The following is a 23,209-nucleotide window of genomic DNA, read 5'->3' on the forward strand; positions in this document are numbered from 1 at the left end:
CGAGCGTGCTACTGAAGTCACAGGAAGGCTGAGCCCACACACCACAAAACTTTCCCACGGTCTAAGTCACAGAGTCCCATCAAAGCCTTAAGCTGGAGCACGGTCCAGTTTAACACTTAGTTTAAGCTAACAAAAAAAAAAAAAGGGTCCCTTTCCCAGTCTGCTGCTCATCTGTGCCCCTCAGACGAGCTGAATGAATTTCATCACTGAAACAAGCTGTACTGAGGAGACAAATGTTGTTGGGTCTTCCCCCTTAATCAATAACAGGAAGGCCAAGAGACAGGAAAGGAAAGAGCCACAAATAGCAGCACCAAGACACAGGTAATGCCAGTCTTTACTGAGGAAGGGAAGTGTCACTGAGGCTCCTTCCCTAAGCTACCAACCTAATAAAAATGTTGGTGTAAATAGCTCCTCAACGGCAAAGGCAAAGAGGAAGGACTTCAGGACTTCGTACCTCAGTCACAAGGTCAGAGCTGGCCTATGGCGGACCGGAGGCTGGAGAGATGATCTGTAATCGCTCTAGGTCGGCCGTTCTCAACTTGTGAGTCGTGACCCCTCTTGGGGGGGGATTGAATGAGCCTTTCACACGGATCACCTAAGACTCTTGGAAAACACTGATATTCGTATCATAATGTATAACAGTAGCAAGATTATAGTTATGAAGTGGCAACAACCATAATTTTATGGCTGGTGGTGACCACAACATGAGAAACTGTATCAAAGAGTCGCAGCATTAGGAATGCTGGATCTGCATGATCGAGGCACGTTTTCCTGGAACCATCAATTCGGCTGTGATACATCCACGTGAGAAAGACAGGGGCAGAAATCCTGTGTTTGCTGTTTTAAACATGCACAGGAAACAAAGCAGACTTTTTTTTTTTTTTTCTAAAGACGCTAATCTAAGTTGTAAACGCAAGAAAACACTTTTACTGCTGGTAACTTCCTTAAAGGAATGATGTCTTGTGTTCCGTGCTTAATGAAAACAATACAGCATGGAGGTTAACCTGAAAAGGTCAGTCAAAAGGATGTTAGGCTGCTGCTGAACACAGAGTCTGACAACGGGAGTGGAGACACGAGCTGGAGTCCAGCCCTGGGTTCCATCCTCAGGACCCCTAAGACCTGGCAAGGTGAAACCAGGGGAGGAGCTGTAACTCTCAGGGCTACATGAGAGCCTGGGTCAAAAAAGGAAGCCAAGGGGTGGAGCAGATGCACTGTGGATGAGGGGGTCACCCAAAGCTCCAAGTCCTCCCGCCTTTCTTCACTTACAAGGCAAGCAAGCCATGAGGCCTTCTTGTGTTCCAAGGCTGGGGCCAGCGGCCCTTCTGCATAGGACTCAGATGAGAATAAGCGCTCAGAAACATCAGATGTCATCATCAGGGCTGAGGAACCAGCCCTCTGGGCGCCCCTCCTGAAGGGAAGAGGAAACGGACTTATAAAAAGAAACAACCGTCCAGGGGAGATCACTGGTCTCCACATAAAGGGGAAAAGCCTCAGCTCCCTTTGCTTCCTCCCCTAACGGAGACCTCAGGCACAGGTTCTCTCAGCACCGGGAGGCCTCACTTCAATTCAAAGGGAATGAGCAGTACACCCGGAAGACCAGGCAGAGATGGAGAGAGGGACACTCCGAGGCCGAACAGGGCATGCAAGCAACAACCAGGCCTCCCACAAATATCACCGAAACACAATTCCACCCGGTTACACATCTGAGGGGCCGGTCTGGAGCAAAAAGCCAGGCTCTATGCACACTCCTGCTGGTGTGGCTTGGCAGAAGGCAGTGGGGTTGGGGTGGGACTTCAGTAGAGGGAGCAGCCTGCTCGGAACCACCACGGGAGTGGCCTGGGGGTCAGCGGCCACTAGAAAGAGCCTCCTCAGACAAGGAGAGGGGAGCGGTGGGCTCTGATGTCATCCCACTTCCTCCCACCCCAGCAGACACTCGCAGGGACACCGTGACTTGGGCCTGTTGGAATGCCAGGCCGGAGTGGGTGGAGGAAGGCCAGAGTGTGGAGAGGAAAATGGTTATCAGGCCCCGACTGCCTGGGCCAGTGGGGATCGATCCCAAATCATTCACCACTTGTAGCTCGTGTCTCTAAGACAAGAAGCCCCCACAGCATGAAATGACCACACTGTCACCCAAACGCCACTGCCAGAATGGTACTACAACCACTGAGAGGGACTGTCCCTCAGCAGGAAAGGGGAGAGAGAGGGAGAGAGAGAGAGAGAGGGAGAAGGGGAGAGAGGGAGAGAGGGAGAGAGGGAGAGGGGGAGAGAAGGAGAGAGGGAGAGAAGGAGAGGGGGAGAGCGGGAGAGAGGAAGGGGAAGAGAGGGAGAGAGGGAGAGGGGGAGAGAGGGAGATAGACAGACAGAGACAGAGACAGAGACAGAGACAGATAGATAAGGGAAAGGAACTAGAGTCGCCTAAGGGCCAGAGGATTACCAAACTCAACTATTCATAGCCTTGTATAAAAGCTTCTTCCTGCACCCAGAAGACCCTGAAGCACTCACCATCAGCCGAGCTACCCAGGCCAGAGCCTCTGCCCTTCCAGCCTTCCACTTATCCACCCTCACCATGATTTCTAAACACTGAGTGTCTCAGCTCTCTGGGCTACCTGTGCCTTCATGCACCCTATTCTCACCTCACTAACAGGCTCGCCCGCCCACCCACCCACCCCCACTCGCTCCCACACATCCTGCCACCTCGGCAGGCCAAAGTAGAGTCAGAGAATTTGAGTCCCTCACACAAAAACCAGCTTTGTTCCCAGTGGCTACCCTTGCACTTGGCAGCCACTAGCTAGGTTTAATTGGCTCAAGTCCTCTTCTGCCAATACGCTACAAAGTCCGGGAAGACGGGGACTAGCATCACCAGTTCCCTAACTTAAGAGCCCACTGACTCTGCATACCGCATAAGACACTAGCCACGGGTCCCCTTCCCCAAGCACTTCCGTCTCAGGGTTTCAATGCCCCTGTGGCTTCTGTCCTGCAGTCCCAGAACAACCACTCTCCCTTCAAAACTGCTCAAAGGCTGCAAAAGGCTGCCTCGGGCAATCTTTCCAATGTCCCTGGTTACACATTCTCTGTCCTCAGATGAGTGGAAAGAAGCAAACTGCTGAGCCGTACACACTGACCTCCCTGTCAGGCTCTGTCACCAGAGAGGACCCTGGATGAGTCAGTCACTAAGCTGGGACCTCACTGCCCGAGTAATCTGAAATCTTGGGAGAGTAATGGAAAACAGCTTACAGAACCCGGAGCTCTGTTACCCTCTCCCTGCAAACGCTGTGTCTCTGCACTTGACACTTGGCTCACTTGAGCTCCAACTAGAAGTACCATAGCCAGACCACCCAAGGTCATCACTCTCAAAAACTGAGGGGTTACACCACACAATGTTGATATGGCTACCTGATCAATTCAATATGCCTGCGTAAAACACATGTGATTTTATAGGTGGTCCCAAATGTTATTACAGTTTTAAACTTTAACACTACAAAACTGTAAATGCTAGAAACTTAAAAACACATTTCAAAGTCTCGCTTAACACTGCGTTGACTAAAAGTAGAAAACGTTGGGGTTAACTTAGAAATTACACTTCTCTCAGCGGCCTGCAGGAAGAACTTCTGTTTTCTGTACTGTCCCTGAGTTGGTTTCCTTTTTCCTTTCTACAGGACATGTCCAGTTTCGAGCCAGCGATGGTGGTTTCCACATCTGCAACTTCTCCCTACTTGCTACCCAGAGCCCCAGCCCCAGAAAGGGCCTGTTGCATTGTGGATGTCACGACCGGCTTCTCTGTAGAAAGCAAGCCCCCACTCCACAAAACCACACCACACCACAGATACCTTCTGCCTGTTTCTTAGCCAGCACAGAACAGCTCTCCACAGCCTGCGTGGGGCCTGAAGTGTTTTGTGCTGCATTCTTACCTCCCGAAGCCACAGCCAGGGATCACACAGGGATGTGAGCTTCCAGGCTGCTACCTGCCCCTCACTGCAATGCAGAGATGCTTTTTCTGGTCTCCTGGGAGTCTGGAACCTACAGGATGCCAGGAGGGATTCCTCCCTCTTCTCAAGCTTCTGCTTGCTCTGTTATTTCACAACAGGTAACCCTTAAGAGCCTGGAAAGTCCTCTGCCATGCATTTACCCATCTGGGGCGAAAGTCTCCAAGAGCATGGCTGTCAGTTCAGTCGGGTCAGCGGTGGGCTCTCGGCACAGCTCAGAAGATAGTACTGAGGAGGACAGGGACTAGGCAAGGAGCCTCGACGATAACTTACATGTGATAAAGTTCTTCCAGATGCTTCTGTTAGCTAAGATTCTCAGAACCTCCAGTATTTAATGTTTAGAGTAACTCATCCAAAATACTGTAATTACGCTAATTGAAGTAATCAATAACCTAAAGGAAAGAAAAACAACTCAACAAGAGCTCCATGAATCCACTTCATATTAGAGTTGTCAGATCTAACAAGTGAGCCACATGCAAATGGTGTATGGCTGCTTCGGAACAAGCCTCCCAGAACATGACTGCACACAACGTCTGTCTCTCTCTCTGTCACTGTCTCTGTCTCTGTCTCTCTGTGTCTCTCTGTCTCTGTCTCTGTCTCTGTCTCTCTCTCTCTGTCTCTCTCTGTCTCTGTCTCTCTCTCTCTCTCTCTCTCTCTCTCTCACACACACACACACACACACACACACACACACACACACCCCTCTCGTTTGGACACAAGACGGTAGAAAGAGCCTTCTTGCTGTTCCGGGTAAGGCCAAGTGGCAGGTCAGTGGACACAAGGAGCCCTGCTGCTCTCCTTCATCCGTCCATAACCTGAGCTTAGTGGCTGTCATAGACCGGGTCCTGCAAGCCTCCTCCTCTCTTGTAAATCTCTCAGACGCCAGCACCTCTCTCTCCAGGGAAGTGGTCAAAACTTCTCGACAGGGCAGCCCTCCGCTAAGGAAACAGTCTGGTGTAAAACTGCACTTCCATAAAATTCACGCTGAAGTACTAAGTCCCAGAAAGTGCCAGGATGTAACTGCATTTGGAGATGGGCTTTAAAAAGAGGTAATCAAAGGTAGATGGGGGTGATACCAGAGGCAGGTGGGCAGGCGAAGGAGCCTAAGAACATGTGAGAAACCGGTTATGTGTCAGCCAAGGAGAGGGGCCTTAGAAGAAACCCCAACATCCTGGTCCTTAAGTTCAGAACTACAAAAACCCTAAGTTTCTGCTGTCATCTTGTCTATAGTGTTTCTTGGCCCCCGTGAAAGGTATAGTGTGGCAGAGGCTACAGCAGCCACTAAGGCAAGGCATAGAAGCTTGGCATGGTTCCTTCTACCACGGTGACCAAAGCAAACCCTGCGGCCAGCAGGTCTGAGAGGGAGGGATCACACCCACCAGCACACCCAGGCCAGGCAGGGGAGTTCTGGCTGTCTGAATAGAGCATAAGGTGATGTCAAAGACCCGACTCCCCTCCAGCCACAGGACTATCCAGCCACAAGACCAACTGGGAAAGGGGTCTCAGCTCCACCTCGGTGACAGTACAATACTTTCCCTGAAAGGCTTTAGAATGAAGCACTGAAGTAACTAAGTGAAAACAGGTGCAGCACGGGGAGAACATCTTGAAATGGAGAGGGGCCTGGTCTGCAAGACTTTCCTGGAAGCTGAGCGGAAGCAAATTCCCCTGTCTACAGTACTTTACTTCTGAAGGAAGAGCCTCTCCTCGAGGTAATCCGTCAGTCAAGCATCCCAGGGAAACCTCACTACACGGAGCAGGAGGTGTTGTGGTGACGACGCGTATCCCACAATCTCAGAACACCACAGAGTCTAGGGAAGGATGGGGAGAGGCAAGGATGGGGAGGGATGGGAAAGGTCAGAAAGAGAAAGAGGGCGGAGGTGAAGGCCCCTCTAGGGAGCTTGCTAGAACAGTTAACAGCCTCTTTTCCTACCAAAAACCCAGAAGCTGGACGCAGTGACTGCCTGCTGTGGTTGGATTCTGCGGAGCCGTTCCTAATGAGAATGGAGGCAGAAAGCACAATGACTTCTTATCCTACAAACAGATTTTGACACGAGCTAAAAAGGCAAGGAACCAAGTCGCTTACGCATCTGAGTGAGTAGCTTTGTGTGGACGGCTGGAAGGAAAACCTCAGCCGAGCCTTAACTCCGGGCTGAAATGACCCTGATGTGTATGGATTCGATGCCATCCAAGACGCTGGTACGCCCAGTGTTTCCAGCCCTAGTGGACTTGCACTGATGACCACAGCCCTTCAAGGCCACCATGGTGCTGCAGTGCAGCTCAGAGCAGCTGGGAAAGTCACAACAGATGGCCTGCTTCTTCCCTGTGAGGCCCAACTTGGTGCAGGTGACCACATGACTGGCGGGTAACTCGTGAAAAGAAAAACAAATAAAGTTGGAATTGAAATAGCTGACATCCGTAGAGTAGCTCCTCGAGGAGACGCTCCGTGAGTATCTGCTGTGCCCCCAAAAGATGTGCCCAGCACCCCTCGACTGGTGGATTCACGGGTCCCTGCTCGTACATCCAAGTACACGAAGGGAAGGCCATGCAGTTTCAATGAACGCTGACAGAATTCAAGGACCACGCTCGACACACTGGGCATGCAGATGCATGTCCTTATCACTTCAGACTGACTCATGCTCACCGTGAGGATCTGTCTCGTATCTGTCCTCCTGTCTTCCCTTGGGAAAACTCCTCTGCCTCCTTAATTGATAGGATACCTGAATGCCTTTTGGCTGTAACACCAGAATGTGTGCTAAAAAGGAGGGGAAGCCCTACACAGTGGGTGTCCTCAGAAGAAGACCGTTCTCCAGTCAGCTTGTCCTAGATTATTCTCTCTGAAGGGGTCCCACCACCATTTCTCCCTAGCACCCACCCTGCGAGACCTCTCCTCCCGCACACCCAATCACTCTCTGAAGTTCTGCCCTTTTTCCCCTCTGTCCCTCAAAGTGAACATGAGGTAAACAGAGCAGGTGCTTGTCTGTGACAGTACCGGGGTTTATAGAGCCAGGCCTTAGCCAATAAGTCTGTAGTCAATGACCAAAGGCAAGAGATAAAACTAGGTCCCAGGGGTTGGGGATTTGGCTCAGTGGTAGAGCGCTTGCCTAGGAAGTGCAAGATCCTGGGTTCGATCCCCAGCCCCGAGGGAAAAAAAAAAAAAAACTAGGTCCCAATGACAGGACGCAGGGTCTGGAAAGCCAGATCACAGACCTCTCTGTCTTTGCCTTGGTGGACTCTTCAGTTTCCTCCCCATCACCAGGGTGCCCTCTCTGTAGAAGGCTCTGCCCACAGACCTTTCTAGTCTAACCCTGCAGTAGTCTCAAACTCTCCCACAATACCCCTCGTGGCCTGTCTCCATCTCACCTCACACTTTACCTCATTATTCTGCCCAATCGCTTTCCTGAAGCACTGCGCTCTCCCCAGATACCAGCGTTCTTTGCATCCTCTTGCCTGTCTCCTGGCCTCCTCTTCCCATTTTACAGAGGATCTGCTAAAAGACAGCACGCATCACAGCCTTTTGCTTTTCCTGACTAAGCCTGAAGCTCTCTGCAGCTCGGACTAAGTCTATCCTGCGCATCTGAGTAACACGCACGGCATGTAAGTATGTGGGGGACAAATAATGAACTCCGCCTCAACTATAGCTGGTCACTACAGGGGTGGGACAAGAGCGTCTAGCAATTCGCCTGGGTGGGAATCCTGCCCGCCTGCCTTAATTTCTAGCTGCATCCCCAGGGTCTGGAAGGGTAATAATAAATATTTGTTGAACGGATAAATTCCTGGCTTGCCTGATGTGACTCCGCCCCCTTTGCCTGATGCGACTCCGCCCCCTTTGCCTGATGTGACTCCGCCCCCTTTGCTCCCCGCTTGAGGAACGCTTCACAACATGTGGGGGTGCGAACACTGCAGTACTAGAGTAACATCGCTGAATCATCTTCAAGAACCGCCCTTTACTGCTTGTCTAAGTCATAAGCCACAGGTCTTAGGAGTCATCATCACACACATGGTGGCTAAGAGTGGTTCAGAATGGCCAACTGGGACAAAACTAAGACACGTGCGCTAAGCATGTCCTGTGTTCATCAACCTGTTTTCCAAAAGACGAAGGACGACAATGAACCAATTTGTGACTCAATCATTTCACCTTCGTTTTTCTTCTCGAAACACCTTAGGAGAGCCCTTTAATTAAGTCATTAACAATTCCTTTGCCTGGATATTTTTCTCCCATGCCAATGAGGCCCATGGGTTGCTGTTACATTCATTTAAAAGCCAACCTACGATCCCACTCAGGGAGGTCACTACCCCTGTACCCGTGTCACCAAGGCGCTGGGATGGGTCTCCCTATAATGGACTGAATGCTGTCTTATTTTGTTTCACTTCTGTCTTATTTTGTGTTTTATGTTTTGGATAAGTACGTACTGTTAATGACCCTGAATCCATCTGGTCTTATTTTGTTCAAACAAAGCATCTTGATATGACAGTTGCATGAGGAAATACATCCTGAATGAAACGTCCTAATAAAGTTTTCAGTCTTGGCATATGAAAGAAACAGATCTAAGAAGGCCAGACTGCCAAGCCGACAGCCAGACAGACACACACACACACCAAACGAGGCTAAAGTTAGTAAAGGGAAACATAGCAACCCCAAGCCAGTAACATCATAACCCATAATAGCCTTGGAATGAGGCTCCCTCCGCAAACAGACGGGCAGCAGCTCTCCACATCACCCCACATGCTGGGTGCCAGCAAGGAACCTGGCTGTTTATCTCTACACAGTCGAAGATCTCTTCGTCTATAAACTACAATGTTGGACATCTCTGGGGTCAAACAACAGCAAAAAGGAAGGAAGGTATACAGTAAGAGAGGCCATCAAGGCAAATCCAAAGGGCACAACACAGAAAGGACGTAGATAAAAGCTGCTTTAAAAACCCTAAAATCTGAGTCCATAGCATGGTCAAACAAGAGAGCCCTCTATCTCATCTGGCAGAACAACCACCAATCCAGGGGAAGAGCAGGCCCCTCCCTGGGGTATTGCATTTCCAGTCACAGTGCATGATAAGCTTTGACTGCCAGGGGGTTCTTAAACCTCTTTTTTGTGCCAAGCATCCTTTAGTATCTGGAAGCCCATTGAGTCCTGCTCAGGAGTGGGGAAAAGGGGGTTTTCAATGCATAAAATAAAATACAATGGATTACCAGTGAAATTAGTTACTTTGTTATCAAAATAGCTTTACATTGGAAAATCAAGGGTCCCTCTAACAGTCTGTTTAAGTGCTGGAGGTGAAAAGCAGGGCCTTTGCACATGCTGGGCAGTGGCTTTACCATAACCTATACTCTCAGCCAGCACCTGTATTGCGTATGTATTTGAGCGGGGTCTCACATACAAGCTGACCTTAAGCGTACGTCATTACGTAGCTGAGGACGACCACAAACTTCCCGGGACTTCATGTTAAGACATTAAGCAACAAACAGGCAGCAGTTCTCTGCCTTGCCTATCCTGGGTGAAATACTAGATTTCAGGTGGAGATCTGTAAAAACAGGTTTTTTTTTGTTGTTGTTGTTTTTTTTTTTCCAAATCCAACTTTGTGGATTCTCTGAATTCTACGGAGCCCTTGGCTGAAAGCGTTGAAAACAACATGTTCTGTGTCCCATCTGATCAGAACTAAAGCTTTGCAAAATGCATTACCCAGTCAATGCAGAGGTGAGGGAAACCGAGAGAGTAAGCAATATATTTCTTCCCCAAAACCAGGATGGGCCATTAGTCCGCGAAAGAGCAGCCTGCTTCAGAATGAATTCAGAAGGGGGCTCTGAGGCCCTGTAGCACAGCTGGAGTCAGCCAGCAGCAGAAAACCAGGAAACTGACCCAACAGGGCAAGTACACAAAAGTAAAGGAGCCCTCCATCCTTTCAAGGGCCCTGGTTCCTTTGTGAAGGGCTAAATAACCTTCCTCTCAGACTCCTGCCACTGCGAAGTTCCATTACCAGATTAACCCTCTCTCTGCTAACTATTTGTCTCAGTCTGCTTCACTTCAAAACATGACTTTTTTTTTTTTTCTAAAAAAGTAATTACACTCATGTACTCTGGGGACTGTAAGTGGCACGTGCGTGCGCCACGGCTCCGGTGTGATAGAGGTCAGAGGACAGTTTACCAGTGGGATTTACCTATGTGGAGCCTGAGTCAAACTCGGTTTGCCAGGCTTGACAGCAAACACTCACAACTCCTGGGCCAAGTCCCAGGGCCATCTCTGCCTCTCTGGAATAAGGATCAGAGAGTTTTACTAAATGTGCACGATCTTGTACATAGAACTCCCATCAGTCAAAACTATAGACTACTACGACTTTTAAAAACCTGTTTTGTGCATGGCTACTTGATAGAAGGCAGTCCTATCCCTGGCCTTGTGTGTAGTGTGTGTGGGTATATGCACATGCGCGTGAACCCAAATGCATGCACGCACACACGTGCCTCCGGGAGCCAGAGGCCAGGGTAGGGTGTTTTTCTCTGTCACCCTTCACTGTAATTTTTGAGAGGGATCGCTCATCAGATTTGGAGCTGGCCATTTGGACTAGTCTGGCCAGACTGGGAGCCCCAGGGATCCACATGTCTCTGCCTCCCCAGTGCTGCGGTTACAGAAGTGATCACAGAAGTGATCGAACGCCTTTTACACGGGTCCCCTTGCTTGTGCAGCAAAAACTTGCTCACTGAACTCCCTCCCACACCCCAGAGCCCAGCACTGACTGCTCTTCCACGATGATGACAATGGATGTGTGCCCGTGTGAATTCTAGCACTATCACTTTAAGACTCACGAGAATCAACAAATATCAAGCTACTTAGAATTTGTGAACTGTGAGTGTTCCATGTTTGAGCAAATGCACAGAGTAACAGAGGACACCCCGGAGAGGCTCCTTGGAGACTATTTTGATATTGCTGAAGAAACAGAGAGGAAGGAACTAAATCAATAATCACAGAGCCAGTGCGTCAGAAAGAAAAAAAAAAGACTTTAATCAGGGTTCCACTACCTTGAATGGCTCTTAAATCCCAAACCACTCCCCCAACTTTAAAGTGATAGCCAAATTAATACTTCTCAGCTAAAAGGAGCAAACGGCCAATCATTTCTCCAACTTCAATTAAGCAGTGGACACACTAAGGACTTGCGACCATGACAACAGTAACTGGTTAGAATTACCAAATAATTCCAATCCCACTAACTGAACCGAAAGTGATGACCCCACTAAAATCCTACATGGCATTCTCCCCTGCTGTTCAAGAATAACAAGAATCACACGTACACAGATCTAGGTCTGAACCAACTTGACGGTTTGCTCTCCGAATGTCCTAGGTAACATTTTACCATGTGATTCAGAACACAGAGAAAAGGACAATCACATCGCAGTTGAAATAAAGTCACTGTACTTTCCAAGTAAACAAAATAGGCTAACATCATCAGAGGCTGTGAGCATCTTTAGCCCCAAGAATAATTTCACCAAGAAAATTTCCTAGACAGTCTCTGCTCACCAATATGTAGACCCCAAAGGACCGGGCATGCAAAGTAATGGCTTTTTTTTTTTTTTTCATTGAAATGCACTTGTTATTTTAAAGGTCAGGAAGGCATTCTCTCAAGTCCAGTGGGCAGAACTGGGTGAGACTTGGTGAAAATCTAACTAGTTCACTACTTTTCAGGTCCTCTTTAGCGTGCCCAATGTGGCCAGAGTCTGAAATCTGAAAGAAAGAGGGGGAGGGGGCCGCGGCCACAATTCAGGCATACACAAGCCAGACCAGCATCTGCTGCTCCCATTTTTCTTCCTTAAAGACCTTCCTAAAGCTGGCAAGAAGCAGCATCCCCCCCTACCCCGCCCCCACAATGGCAGAGCCTCACTGTTAACTAACTTCAGTTGGGGACAACACAGACATCATTAGTCACTTACGTATTCGGGTTTCTCTCTCTACTTATGCTGTGTTACACATTAAAATGGAAGTGTCCTGTCCGCCATTCGGTGATACCCAATGTCCAAACAGTGTTGGCATGTGGTAGGTGCGCGGATAATTGCCGTGCCGGCCTCCAACTACTCGGTAAGAAACCACTAAGCCATCGCGGATCCAGGAAAAGCATTCGTAAAGGACGGGGCAGGTGTTACAGGTAATGTGGTTACACAGACACTAAATTACAACAGTCTGGGATACAAACTCTTTTCCTGGCATTGGGAGTGTCCTACGCTTTTAGTTATGAACACAAACCTCTCTCGGAGCTTACTCTACACTGCTCTGAAACATCCCAGAAGATTGCCTCAAAAGGAAATAATGAAATGGCTCTGGCATAATCTTCTGTGTCAAATTCACAGTGTTAAGCATAGTCTGAAGCCAGCCACATAAACAAAACCAAACTCCACAAAATCAGGCTGGGCTGAAGTTACATAAGACAGACTAAACTGTGGCTCCCCCCCCCCGCCCCCACTCCCCTCCTATCCCCTCCTCTTCCCAGCGAACTCTGACATCTGTCTCTTAAGCGCAAGCAATTCCCATGCAGGTGCGGAAGGCGTTCGACTGCTGAGCTTCCAAATAAGCAACGGTGTTTCCAGTGCTACCCCCCGCAGAAATGCTAGCAACAAAATGAGGAAGGCTAGGAAACTTTAGACGACGAGCTTAAGTCTTTAAAAAGAATTTTTTTTCTTACTTCGAGGTAGTAATCAAAACACGTTTCTCAAAGTTCCCTGAGTCTCTGCTGGTGGGGGAGGGGGGTCGCTTCCTCGCGTGCCTCTAAGTCCACCCATCAGCACCCGTGTGGGTCTGAATACAGATCTTTCAACAGAGGACAAAAGCGCGGGTTCCCCTGAGCGGCACATCCAAAGGGAAAACAATCCTTCCCCTGCAGCACTAAACCCAAGTTGCTCCAGCGCCGAGTTTCCTGCACTTTCCGCCTCCCCCACCCACACCCTTTTCATTGCCCACTTTAACCTGCTTTAATCCTGCGAAGCCTCCCTCCCGGTTTATTAAGGGTAAACAATAGAAATGTCACAAGGAAACTCAGGAAGTAGATGAAGTCTCTTAATTGCTGCCGTTTAACGATTGTGGATAATTACTATCTTCAAAATGTGATTTTTACCAGCGGAGTGGAAGCCAAGGCGGGCAGGGTGGCGAGCTCCCCGCGGCTGGCGGGGGCATCGGCAAGGCCGGGGCTCGAGGGGTGCAGGGACCCGAGGGGGATCAAGGGGTACGGAGACCCAAGAGGTATGGACACCCGGGGGATCCGGGAAACGTTGTTGAGAGGACCCGGGAAAACCAGGACCCGGTCCAGGCCCTTGGCCGATCTCACTCCGGACGTAAAGAAGCGGAGGCCAACCGGCCGCCCCGGTCACAGACTGGAACAATGCTTAACCCCCGCGGACTGGGCTCTGGGCTCCAGGGCTCCGCGTTCGCGGTCCTCAGGAACCAGAAGTCCCCAGCGGCCACGGGCTCCCGGCTGCACCGAGCGACCCCGCGCGGTGCAGGAGCGCCCTCCGGGCCGCAGCAACGAGCGCCCCGGGGACCCGGGCCCTCAGGAGCGCATCCCTCCGCGACGCCCCGCCGCCCGCGTCCTCAACTCACCCCAGGACCACCAGCTCCCCGTATTTCACCGGCTCCTTGTTGGGGGAGCTGGGTTCCTCCTGGCCGGGTGAAAACATGGAGCCGTGCTCGGCCGCCGCCGCAGCCGCCTCCGCCGCGATCCCCGCCGAGTCCGCGCCGCCGCTACACTCCCATCCCGAGAACGGGGTGAGCGCGCCGGGAAACGGCACGGCGGCGAACGGGGCGCGGGGCGGCCAGTCCCGCGGCTGCTCCGTCGTGGCTGCGAGCGTCGCCCGCCGGCTTCCCCGGAGCTACCCGCTCTTCCGCCGCTGCGAGCGGGACCCGACTAGGAATGCGAGCGGCGACCGGAGCCCCGCGGGAGGAGGAGCGCGCGCCGCCGGGGGCTGAGCGGGCCGGGCAGGTGGGACGGCGCGCCGCCGCCCGCGCCTCCGCGCTCCCGCGGCCCCCGCCCGCCAGCCCCGCGGCCCGCGAGCGCCCGTGTTATGTAAACATAGAGTAAAGGGGAAGGGAAGCCCTTAAAGGGGCAGCTCTGTTTTTCTCCTCACTTCCTGTGGAAAGTTGGAGCGCGGGGTCTTCGTCCTCAGCCGCGTGCCCCGGGCTCCTGGCCCCGCCTGCTTGGAAGCCAGGCGTCTTGCCCCTCCCCGCCCCCAGCTCAGGGTGCTGCGCGCCCTGATCTGGGGGTGTCTGCTTTCAAAGCCAAGCCTTTGAGGGGGGCTTGAAAGGAGAAAGAATCTGCCCATGGGTGGGGGTGGGTGGGATAATCGAAGGACCCCAAGAGCTCCCCACCATTTCACGGGGTGTACCAAGAGAAAGAACGAAGGGAGGAAAGAAAGGAGAGAGAGAGAGAAGGAGGAAAGGAAAAAGGGAAAAGAAAAGTCAAAAGTTACTTTTAATCCCTTATTCACATCTCTGTCCCTTCTTTCAACCCCCTGGGGAATTTAAAAGGGAATTACCTAGGCGGATTTTTTTTTTAAATGAATACAAATGTTCCTTTATTTCCAGGACTTAATCAAAGCACCGTTTGTATTTTATGATTTTTTTATGTTGCTGTGTCTTTAAAATATTGTGGGCTGTGATAGTTTTACTGACTGCTGTTTTTCATCATAGAGGAATTTATTATTCTAGCATTTATTAAGCCCTTGCAACATGCTAGAGACGCTACATATTATTCCTGTCACTGCCTTTCCAGACTGTTAAATATTTAAAGAAATAAATACTGCAAAAGCTACCCAGTGTATAAACACACACACACACACACTTAGGCTATGACTCTAAGTAAAAAGCTAAAAAAGAAATAATTGCACGGGTAGCCTTCCATTCTACCGCTCAGCACCGTGTGTGTGTCGCTCTCTGACAGGCTATTACTGTAGTGACATGACGCTTTCTGGAATTTTACTTCAGTTAGTAACTGGCTTTTCTTCTTTTAATTGAGGCTTAGGAGATAAATTACTCCGCTATTGATGAGCCAAAAATAAACTTTATTAAACAATTACCTTATTTCCGCTAATTACAGAAATTCTATTCTTAGACTAAAGGCAACTAGCTATCCGGCTTAGTGTGCATAGCCTCTGTGCTTTTCTCTGTTATGAAAATGTAAAGGTTTAGCCAGCGACCCTCCTTTAGACATGAGTTCTTTCTCTTCATCCAGTGTTGGTAGATTTCCGTAGGATGGGTGTAGGTTTCCTTACTCCCTGGTCCCACTTACTATATCGACTATGTGACTGTCAGCAGCCCTCTGAGTCCCGTCACAGTTACCCATCTCCCTAATTACAGTACCTCGCTCTGTCATGTGAACTTCCCCCAGTCTGCTCTGTTGCTGCCACTGATCTCTAGGCTACAATTACCCCCTTCTCTCCTGGCACGCTGTGCTTTTGTGCTTGCATTTCACTCTTCTGGCTCTGTTTCTTCCTTGCTGCGCTCTGCATCTGCTGTTAGGAGGATGGAAACAAATATTTATTAACCTCCTACTAAGTCCCAAACGCGAGGCTGAGTGCTTCCCATAAGCTGTCCCAAGCTTTGGCAGAGACACTCCTCCATTGCTGTCAGCTGGTCCAGACAGCTCCGCCCTCCACAGGGGCACCTTTCTGTGCTCTCCTGGCATGTTGGTAGAGCTCTAGTCTGTCTTTGTGGAAGTTACTTACAGGTAGTTCTGCTTTCTCCGAGTTTTTGTATCTGTGGAGGCTTTGATCTTAGGCAACTCTGGACTTGTAAGTCTATCGGTTCTGTCAATCACTGTAAACCTTGCAAGCTTGCAGACCGGGAAGCCAGTCTGTTGATGACCAGCAGGAATGCATGCATAAGAATGACAGGCGTGGGATCTGAGTGAACGAATGGACCAAGTAGGGACTGGCGGCACATCGGTGGTCCTGTGGCCTCAAAAGAAATATCGGACACTCATCTCTACCTACTTATTGCCACGCGAGAATGATAGCTCGCTCTTACGTATGAAATCAATTTTTAAGTTCCCAATCCCAATTGCGCATAGGCTTCTAATATTGAGCGGTGAGAAATGCATCTGAGCTTTTTGGACTTGCACACATAATATCACTTTATTGTTTGGCTGCCCTTTATATGCGATGTGGACCCATTGAAACTATGTCCACTTTCTAGGTGGTTCCCAAAGCCCCCAAATCTGCTTTTGCTGATTTTAAGGAAGGCCACATGGGTAAATTAAAGAAGACGTCTCAAACCAGATCAAACAGTAGAACTGTGAGTTTGTGGTGGGCTCGACTTTCTCAGAGTTTATGGTCTGGGACCCTAAAATAGCCAGCTTTAATCTCTCTCTTCCCACCCCTTACCTGATCAGTTGTCTGCTACAGCTTCAACCAGCAAGAGCATAACCCCCTCCATCCCAGCTAACACCAGGAATCTGATTGTAACAGAAATTTATCCCCTCCTGAATAATTGTTTTAGTAGCTTCAGGCTGGCGGGACAATCTGGCTGTGCCATCTGCCAATCCACGGAGAACCAGGGTGGGGTTGGCTGTCCTTGCTACTCCCATCAGCCCCTTTTCTCCCCTCCCTGCTGTCTCTGTCATGTATGTCCCCAAACCACTCCACACGCCAAATTTTCTGAAATAACCCAATGCGTACTGATTTCTCCCCCTGATCGATTTACCCCTTTTTCTTTCAAAGTAAAAGCTTTAGCCAAAAGGTCTATGTTGATTTTTGACGTACTTTAAGTAAAACCAACCATATTTCTAGAGTGAAGAGTAGTCTAACTTTTGATCACACCATATTCATGTTTACAACATCTAAGGGACAAGTATGCGCTTTGAAAAGCATATATTTGGACAAGCTGTTTTTGCGTGTGAGAGACATCAAACGTTTGACTTTTAAGCTGTATCCTCGACTAAAGCATCATGGGTGTTCTTCCCATGCATTTGGAAAATGTGAGGAAAAAGAATTTTTGAAACCCATTTCAAAAATCACCCATAAACTTGACCGGAAATAGCCCTATTTGTCATGATGTATGTTTTCTCCTTAAAACTTACTTTTACAACTTCACTTGTCAGAGGGGGAAATGTGCACAGCATGAACATGTTTCCGGTCATTCAGGAGCAAGCACCTGTATGCTCCCTTACCTTCCGGTTGTTTCCCTTTCCTCCTTTGGTTTGGTTTGGTTTTGTATTTGACAGAGCCTCCCGGAAGAGTTTATTATTCTACTCTCTCCTCCTTTCGCATTGCGTTCCAGGTGGTTCTTTGCACAACATACTCGTGATGACTTGGGAGGTGGGGTTGATCAAAAGTATCGGCCTCCGTTAATCAGTCCTCCTTAATGGAGTATATTTCAAAGTCTTTGCTCTTGGAAAGGTATCTGCACGTTACTATTTCACTGAAGTGGATTTCCACACGTAACGACTACATCAAAGGGTGTAAACATGTTAAAGACCTTTTGATGTATACTTCCAACGTGGATTTTTTTTAAATGATCAGGGCCTGCCAATTTACCCTGCAGTCCCAAGTAAAGGAGAGCCTGCCTCAGGGGATGCTCGGCTGCACCTAACTTGACTGGCGATCTTTTTTTTTTTTTTTTTTGCGTTTCTGTGTTTACCGTTCTGAAGAGTCTCCACTTTTACTGTATAACAAAAAAACACACACACACACACACACACACACACACACACACACACATACCGTGAGACCCGCCTCCACACACTGCTAAGCACTCACTGCCCCACTGAGCTGTTGATTATAAGCAGCGTTCTGCCACAGGTTTCCAGAACCTTTTCACCATGCATGGCTGCATTTTCACACCCAGTGAGCGGCAGCTTCCTTCCCTTGCTCTGCTTCCGGCTTCCATGAGCTGATTGCTTTGGGTATATCCTTTAAGGGAATCAGGCTGAAGTCTTCCTTCTGTGACCTGTGTACTACGCGTATCATCATGACCCCGAGACCCATCCACACGATTTCCTCATCAGGGTCTGAGTGTTCCATTTTCTTTACCCATTCCTCCTTGGTGGACACTGAAGATGGACAGTGATGAACGCCGTGCATGACGCAATCCATGGGGGAAGTTCAAATATCTCACAGAGATATCTCGAGTTTAACTCTTAATACGTAGATGTGGGCTGTTGGCTCAGACGTCCGTTTTTGGACGTCTGTTTTGAGAAGCCATGCCAGTTTACCTTCCTACCAACATCATGCAAAGGTTCCCAGGTCTCTCCACTCCCACGGACATTTATTTCCTGCTTTGTTTTTCTATCTTTTGTGAGGTGATCCTAACAGGTATGAGGTGATTTGCATCCTGATCTCAACGTCAACTCGCTGATTGTGGGTCTTTGTTTTTGCTGTATCTGTTGGTGTCTGGACCTATGTGGCCTTTGAATAAATGTCGACTTAAATCTTGTGTCCATTTTCAGTTGGGTTATTTAAGTGAGTTTAATGGTATTTGTCTTGCTTTTGGAGGAGAGGCGTTCTTTATATTAGATTTTAACCTCTGGCCAGATACTCGGTTTGCAAACATTTTCTCTCGGAAGCTTGGCGAAGGATTGATAGGCTGACTCAGTTTCCGTCTGATGCAGCACTGCCTGCCATGGTAGCTTCCCTGTCTGTTCTTTTGTCACAGCCAAGAAACAAGGCGAACCTCTCTAAATCCTTCCCACATTCTTCTCATAGTCTCGGAGTGTGAGGTCTTGACATTTTTTAGTTTGTTTTTTTGAAACAGGGTCTCATTTTGTAGCCCTGGCTGGTCTTGAACTCACAGCGATCCTCTGCCTCCTAAATACTGGGATTAAAGGTGTGTGCACACGCCAGGCAAGTATTCCATCCCTGAGAAACATGCTTAGCCCTTCTGCTGAAGGCCTTATACTTAAATCTTTTGTCCATTTCATTTGTTCTGTAAATGCTGTAAGAGGAAGACCCAATTTCATTTCTTTGTGTGTGGACTTCTAACTGCCCCGATGCCGTTTGTTACAGAAACAACCCTTGGCTTTTGCCTGCCTGGGCACATTTGTCAAACATTAGTTGGCCATACACATTGTATATTCTTGTGTTTTCGGTTGCTATAATAAAATATCTGAGACTGGATAATTTAGAGAGAGGAGAGAAGGGGGAGAGGAAGGGAAGAGGGAAGAGGAAATAAAGGAGAGAGGAGAGAAAGACAGGGGTGGGGGAGAGATGGAGTCAGAGATAGAGAGAATGTTTTTTTTCTTTTTTTCGGAGCTGGGGACTGAACCCAGGGCCTTGCACTTGCTAGGCAAGCGCTCTACCACTGAGCTAAATCCCCAACCCCGAGAGAATGTTTTTGCTCAATGTTCCAAAGATCCAATACAAAAGCAGGTTCTGCCTGGCTACAGCGGGAGCTTCCTGGTAGATGACGTCACAGCACAATGACAGGAACCTATGTGACAGGCAGAGATCATACGATGAAACAGGGAGACAGATAACAGGGAAACACCGGTTTTAATTTCTTTTCTAACGCCCTCTTATGAGAACTAGTGCACTCTGCAATGTCAATCCGTCGGCCAACTTGCCATGACCGTGTAACCAAAGTTCTACTGGAGAGGAATACGTTCAGAGGAAGACCTGCTTGTGTTGGCTCACGGTTGTAGAGGTTTTTATGCATGACTGCTTGGCTCTGTTGCTTTGGGGGGCCTGTGCTGAGGCAGAATATCATGACAGGGACACCTGGTCAGGTAAATGTAGACCTGCTATGGTAGCTGGGAAATGAAAGAGGTGGAGGTTATGGCCCCAAACTCCCTTTCAGGGACATGCAGTGCCCTCTGTTCTGCCAGACTCTGTCTCCTAAAGCTTCTATTCCCTCATTCATACCCAGACCAAAAGCCAAACATTTCTTACAAGAAGCTTTAGAGACACTTACAATCTAAACCATAACAACCAGCATTAGTCTGTAGTGAGGGTACTCTTTCCCATGACCAGATTACCTCCCTCTAGGCTCCACTACCAAGACGCCACACTGCAGAGCACACTTCCTGCACATGGCTACTTCAGGAAGCACATGTGGGCTGTATGCATTCATAGCTCATGGGTCCCTTCATTGGTGTGTGTGCATGTGTGTGTGTGTGTATGTGTGTGTGTATGTGTGCATGTGTGTGTGTATGTGTGTGTATGTGTGCATGTATGTGTGTGTATGTGTGTATGTTTGTGTGAGTGTGTGTGTGAGTGTGTGTGTATGTGTGTGTGTATGTGTGTGTGTGTGTGTGTGTGTGTGTGTGTATGTTTGTGTGTGTGTATGTTTGTGTGTGTGAGTGTGTGTATGTGTGTATGTTTGTGGGGGGGGGCACGCGCGCATGTTTGAATGCCTGTTTATAGTGCCCTCAGAAGAGGATATTGAATCCCCTGAAGCTGGAGATAAATGCACTTGTGAGCTGCCCAACATGGGTGCTAAAACCCTGAACTCAGGACCTCTGGAAGAATGGCAAGTCCTCTTAACTGCCGAGCCATTTTCAGCCCATCCGTATGACTTTCAAGCACACTCTTTCTCGACACCCCAGGCTGGCCTCAAACTTGTGATGTTCTTGTCACCCGAAGGCTTGAGTTACAGGCACACCCTGTCATGCCCGATCTGTATATTTTTACACCTATACCGCACTTGTCTCTAAGAAGCTTTGGCTAGGTTTCGAGGCCAGGGATTGTAAGACATCCGTCTTCATTGTTTCTCAAGAGCCTTTTGGCAAGCTGTCGTCATTTGTGGCTCAATACATTAGCTTACGATCTTCTATTTCTGCAAAAAGTGCCGTTGATTATTTTGGTTGGCATTGCGTTGAATGTGCAGCTTCTGGCTGAGACAAGCAGGCTGATGTGGTAAATCTCCCACCCATGGGCATTTACATTTCAGTCTTCTCGAGCGAGTTAATAGACCTAAGTGGTTTTCTTGTTTGTTTGTTTGTTCTTTGTTTTTGTTTTATACTATCATAAGTGGGATTTTTAAAGTTTGTTTTCTGGAGCCTGTTGTGGCATTATTCGAGGGTTTCTACTCTGCCTCTGATCTTTTATTTCCCAAATAAAAGGCATAAAACCTTTATATTGATAACGAGCCTTAATTAAAGCACTAGAGCTGAGCAGATATCAACCCTTTTTGCTATTCAGTGTATTTCGGTCAATAATTCTGAGTTCTCACTTGCCCTGTTCTACCTGGGCTGCTCTGATTCCAAATGACCAAGCCTCATGGCCGTGTGCTCACCATCTGCTTACCCCATGGTGCCTTATTACTTATTCCCTTCTCTCACCTTCTGGGTCTCTCTGTCTTAGATCTCTAAGCCCCACCTACCTCTCTTCTGCCCAGAAACAGACACCCAAATCTAAACACAAGCACAAGCAATAAACAGAGAGAGAGAGAGAGAGAGAGAGAGAGAGAGACAGAGAGAGAGAGAGACAGAGAGAGAGAGAGAGACAGAGAGGGAGAGGGAGAGGGAGAGGAGAGGGAGAGGGAGAGGGGAGGGAGAGGGAGAGGGAGAGGGAGAGGGAGGGAGAGGAGAGGGAGAGGAGAGGGAGAATATGATTTTTGTGGGGCTGGAGAGATGGCTCAGCGGTTAAGAGCACTGACTGCTCTTCCAGAGGTCTTGAGTTCAATTCCCAGCAACCACATGGTGGCTCACAACCATCTATAATGGGATCTGATGCCCTCTTCTGGTGTGTCTGAAGACAGCTACAGAGTACTCATATACATCATAAATCTATTTTTTAAAATCCTTTTGCATGACTTTTTTGTTTGTTTGAGGTTTTGTTGTTGCTGGGTTGGGGGGGTTATTCTTTTGGTTGTTTTTTTTCTTGTTTGTTTTGACAGGGTTTCGCTGTGCAGCCCTGGCTGTCTTGGAAGTCGTTCTGTAGACCATGCTGGCCTTGAACTCACAGAGTTCCTCCTACCTCTGCCTCCTGAGTGCTGAGATCAAACACATTCACCACCATGCCCCACTCACATTGCTTATTCTTAATATACTGACATGCAAGGGAGCTTTGCCTCCTGTGACTTTATTGAATTCATGTATCATATTTTTGTGAAGTGTTTCAGACTTGCTGTAGAGTGCAGATAATTTTACTACCTTCCTTTCTGATGTATTTACCTTATTAATTACTTTTCGTTTGTCTTTCCTACTTTTCCTTAAGACTTCCAGTCCTGTGCCAAATGAATGCAGCAAGTGTGGACATATGTGCTTCGCCCCCTGTAACTTTAATTTTTTCTAATCCTATTTTTAATGATGGCTTTTTTAAAGATTTATTTATTTATTATATATAAGTACACTGTAGTTGTCTTCAGACACACCAGAAGAGGGCATCAGATCCCATTACAGATGGTTGTGAGCCACCATGTGGTTGCTGGGAATTGAACTCAGGACCTCTGGAAGAACAGTCAGTGCTCTTAACCACTGAGCCATCTCTCCAGCCCTTAATGATGGTTCTTAAACACTAACATCCCGTGTGTGCCCATCACCCACCAGAGGTCATTGGAAAGAAAGGGAGGGGGTTGTCGGGGAGGGTGGACCTGTTTAGAAAGGTGTTGTAAAACTATAAAAAATAAAACAGCTGTCTTTTACCCGCTCTAGGTCCGGCACCACAGTGCCCCAAGATATCTGCTAGATATCTTAATTCTCAGTCAGCAGAGTGTCTCACCCACTTTGCTCCATCCCATATCACACTCTCTCTGAGCCTGGCAGCAATCTCTCTACCTATCTAGTTCCCAAGGCAGGTTTCCATGCCAGAAACACACATCCCAACTCTGCGGCAGCCCAGTGTCTCCAGCCGCCGCACACTTTCCCGCACTCAAACCGTCACATAAAAGAACACACAATACCTTTGACCCCTGTGTGTGTTGTCTGGAAATTGGCAGTTCAGTTCACAGGTCAGCAGGCAGTGGCCGCTCGATCCACTGGCAAACACCTCAAGGATACACAGCAGTCCAGCTCAGTAGGGTAGTGTTGGCAACAGCAGTGACACGACCTAGCAGAGACAACTGGGCCTCAGCCTTGGCTTGAGTCAAGCAGGAGGGTCCAATAGGAACCCAGAAGTTCTCGCTGTGCTTCTCTCAGGGACGTGAAGATCATGGAAGACAGGAGACCCACAAGGGCTACACAGCTAGCTGTACCAACAAGCCAAGCTCTCTCCCCTCCCTCCCTCTCCTCTCCCTCCCCCCCTCCCCCTGCCCCTCCCCCTCCCCCTCTCTCTGTCACTCCGTAGAGTTCTATTTATGTCCTCCAAACCTCATGCGTCCACCACGAGCC

The 23,209-nt window shown here is 48.8% G+C and overlaps 1 protein-coding gene across 1 annotated transcript in view; it reads right to left on the minus strand.

The window, feature by feature from the left end:
- Nucleotides 1-13,970, minus strand: part of Peli2 (pellino E3 ubiquitin protein ligase family member 2) — a 133,578-nt gene extending 119,608 nt beyond the window's left edge. The window contains exon 1 of the mRNA XM_032917608.1: nucleotides 13,552-13,970. Coding sequence (XP_032773499.1) covers nucleotides 13,552-13,628 — 77 coding nt within the window. The 5' untranslated portion in view covers nucleotides 13,629-13,970. The remainder of the gene's footprint in view (nucleotides 1-13,551) is intronic.
- Nucleotides 13,971-23,209: the final 9,239 nt, after the last annotated feature.

The sequence above is a fragment of the Rattus rattus genome, chromosome 12 (assembly GCF_011064425.1).
Source record: "Rattus rattus isolate New Zealand chromosome 12, Rrattus_CSIRO_v1, whole genome shotgun sequence".
Classification (NCBI taxonomy): domain Eukaryota; kingdom Metazoa; phylum Chordata; class Mammalia; order Rodentia; family Muridae; genus Rattus; species Rattus rattus.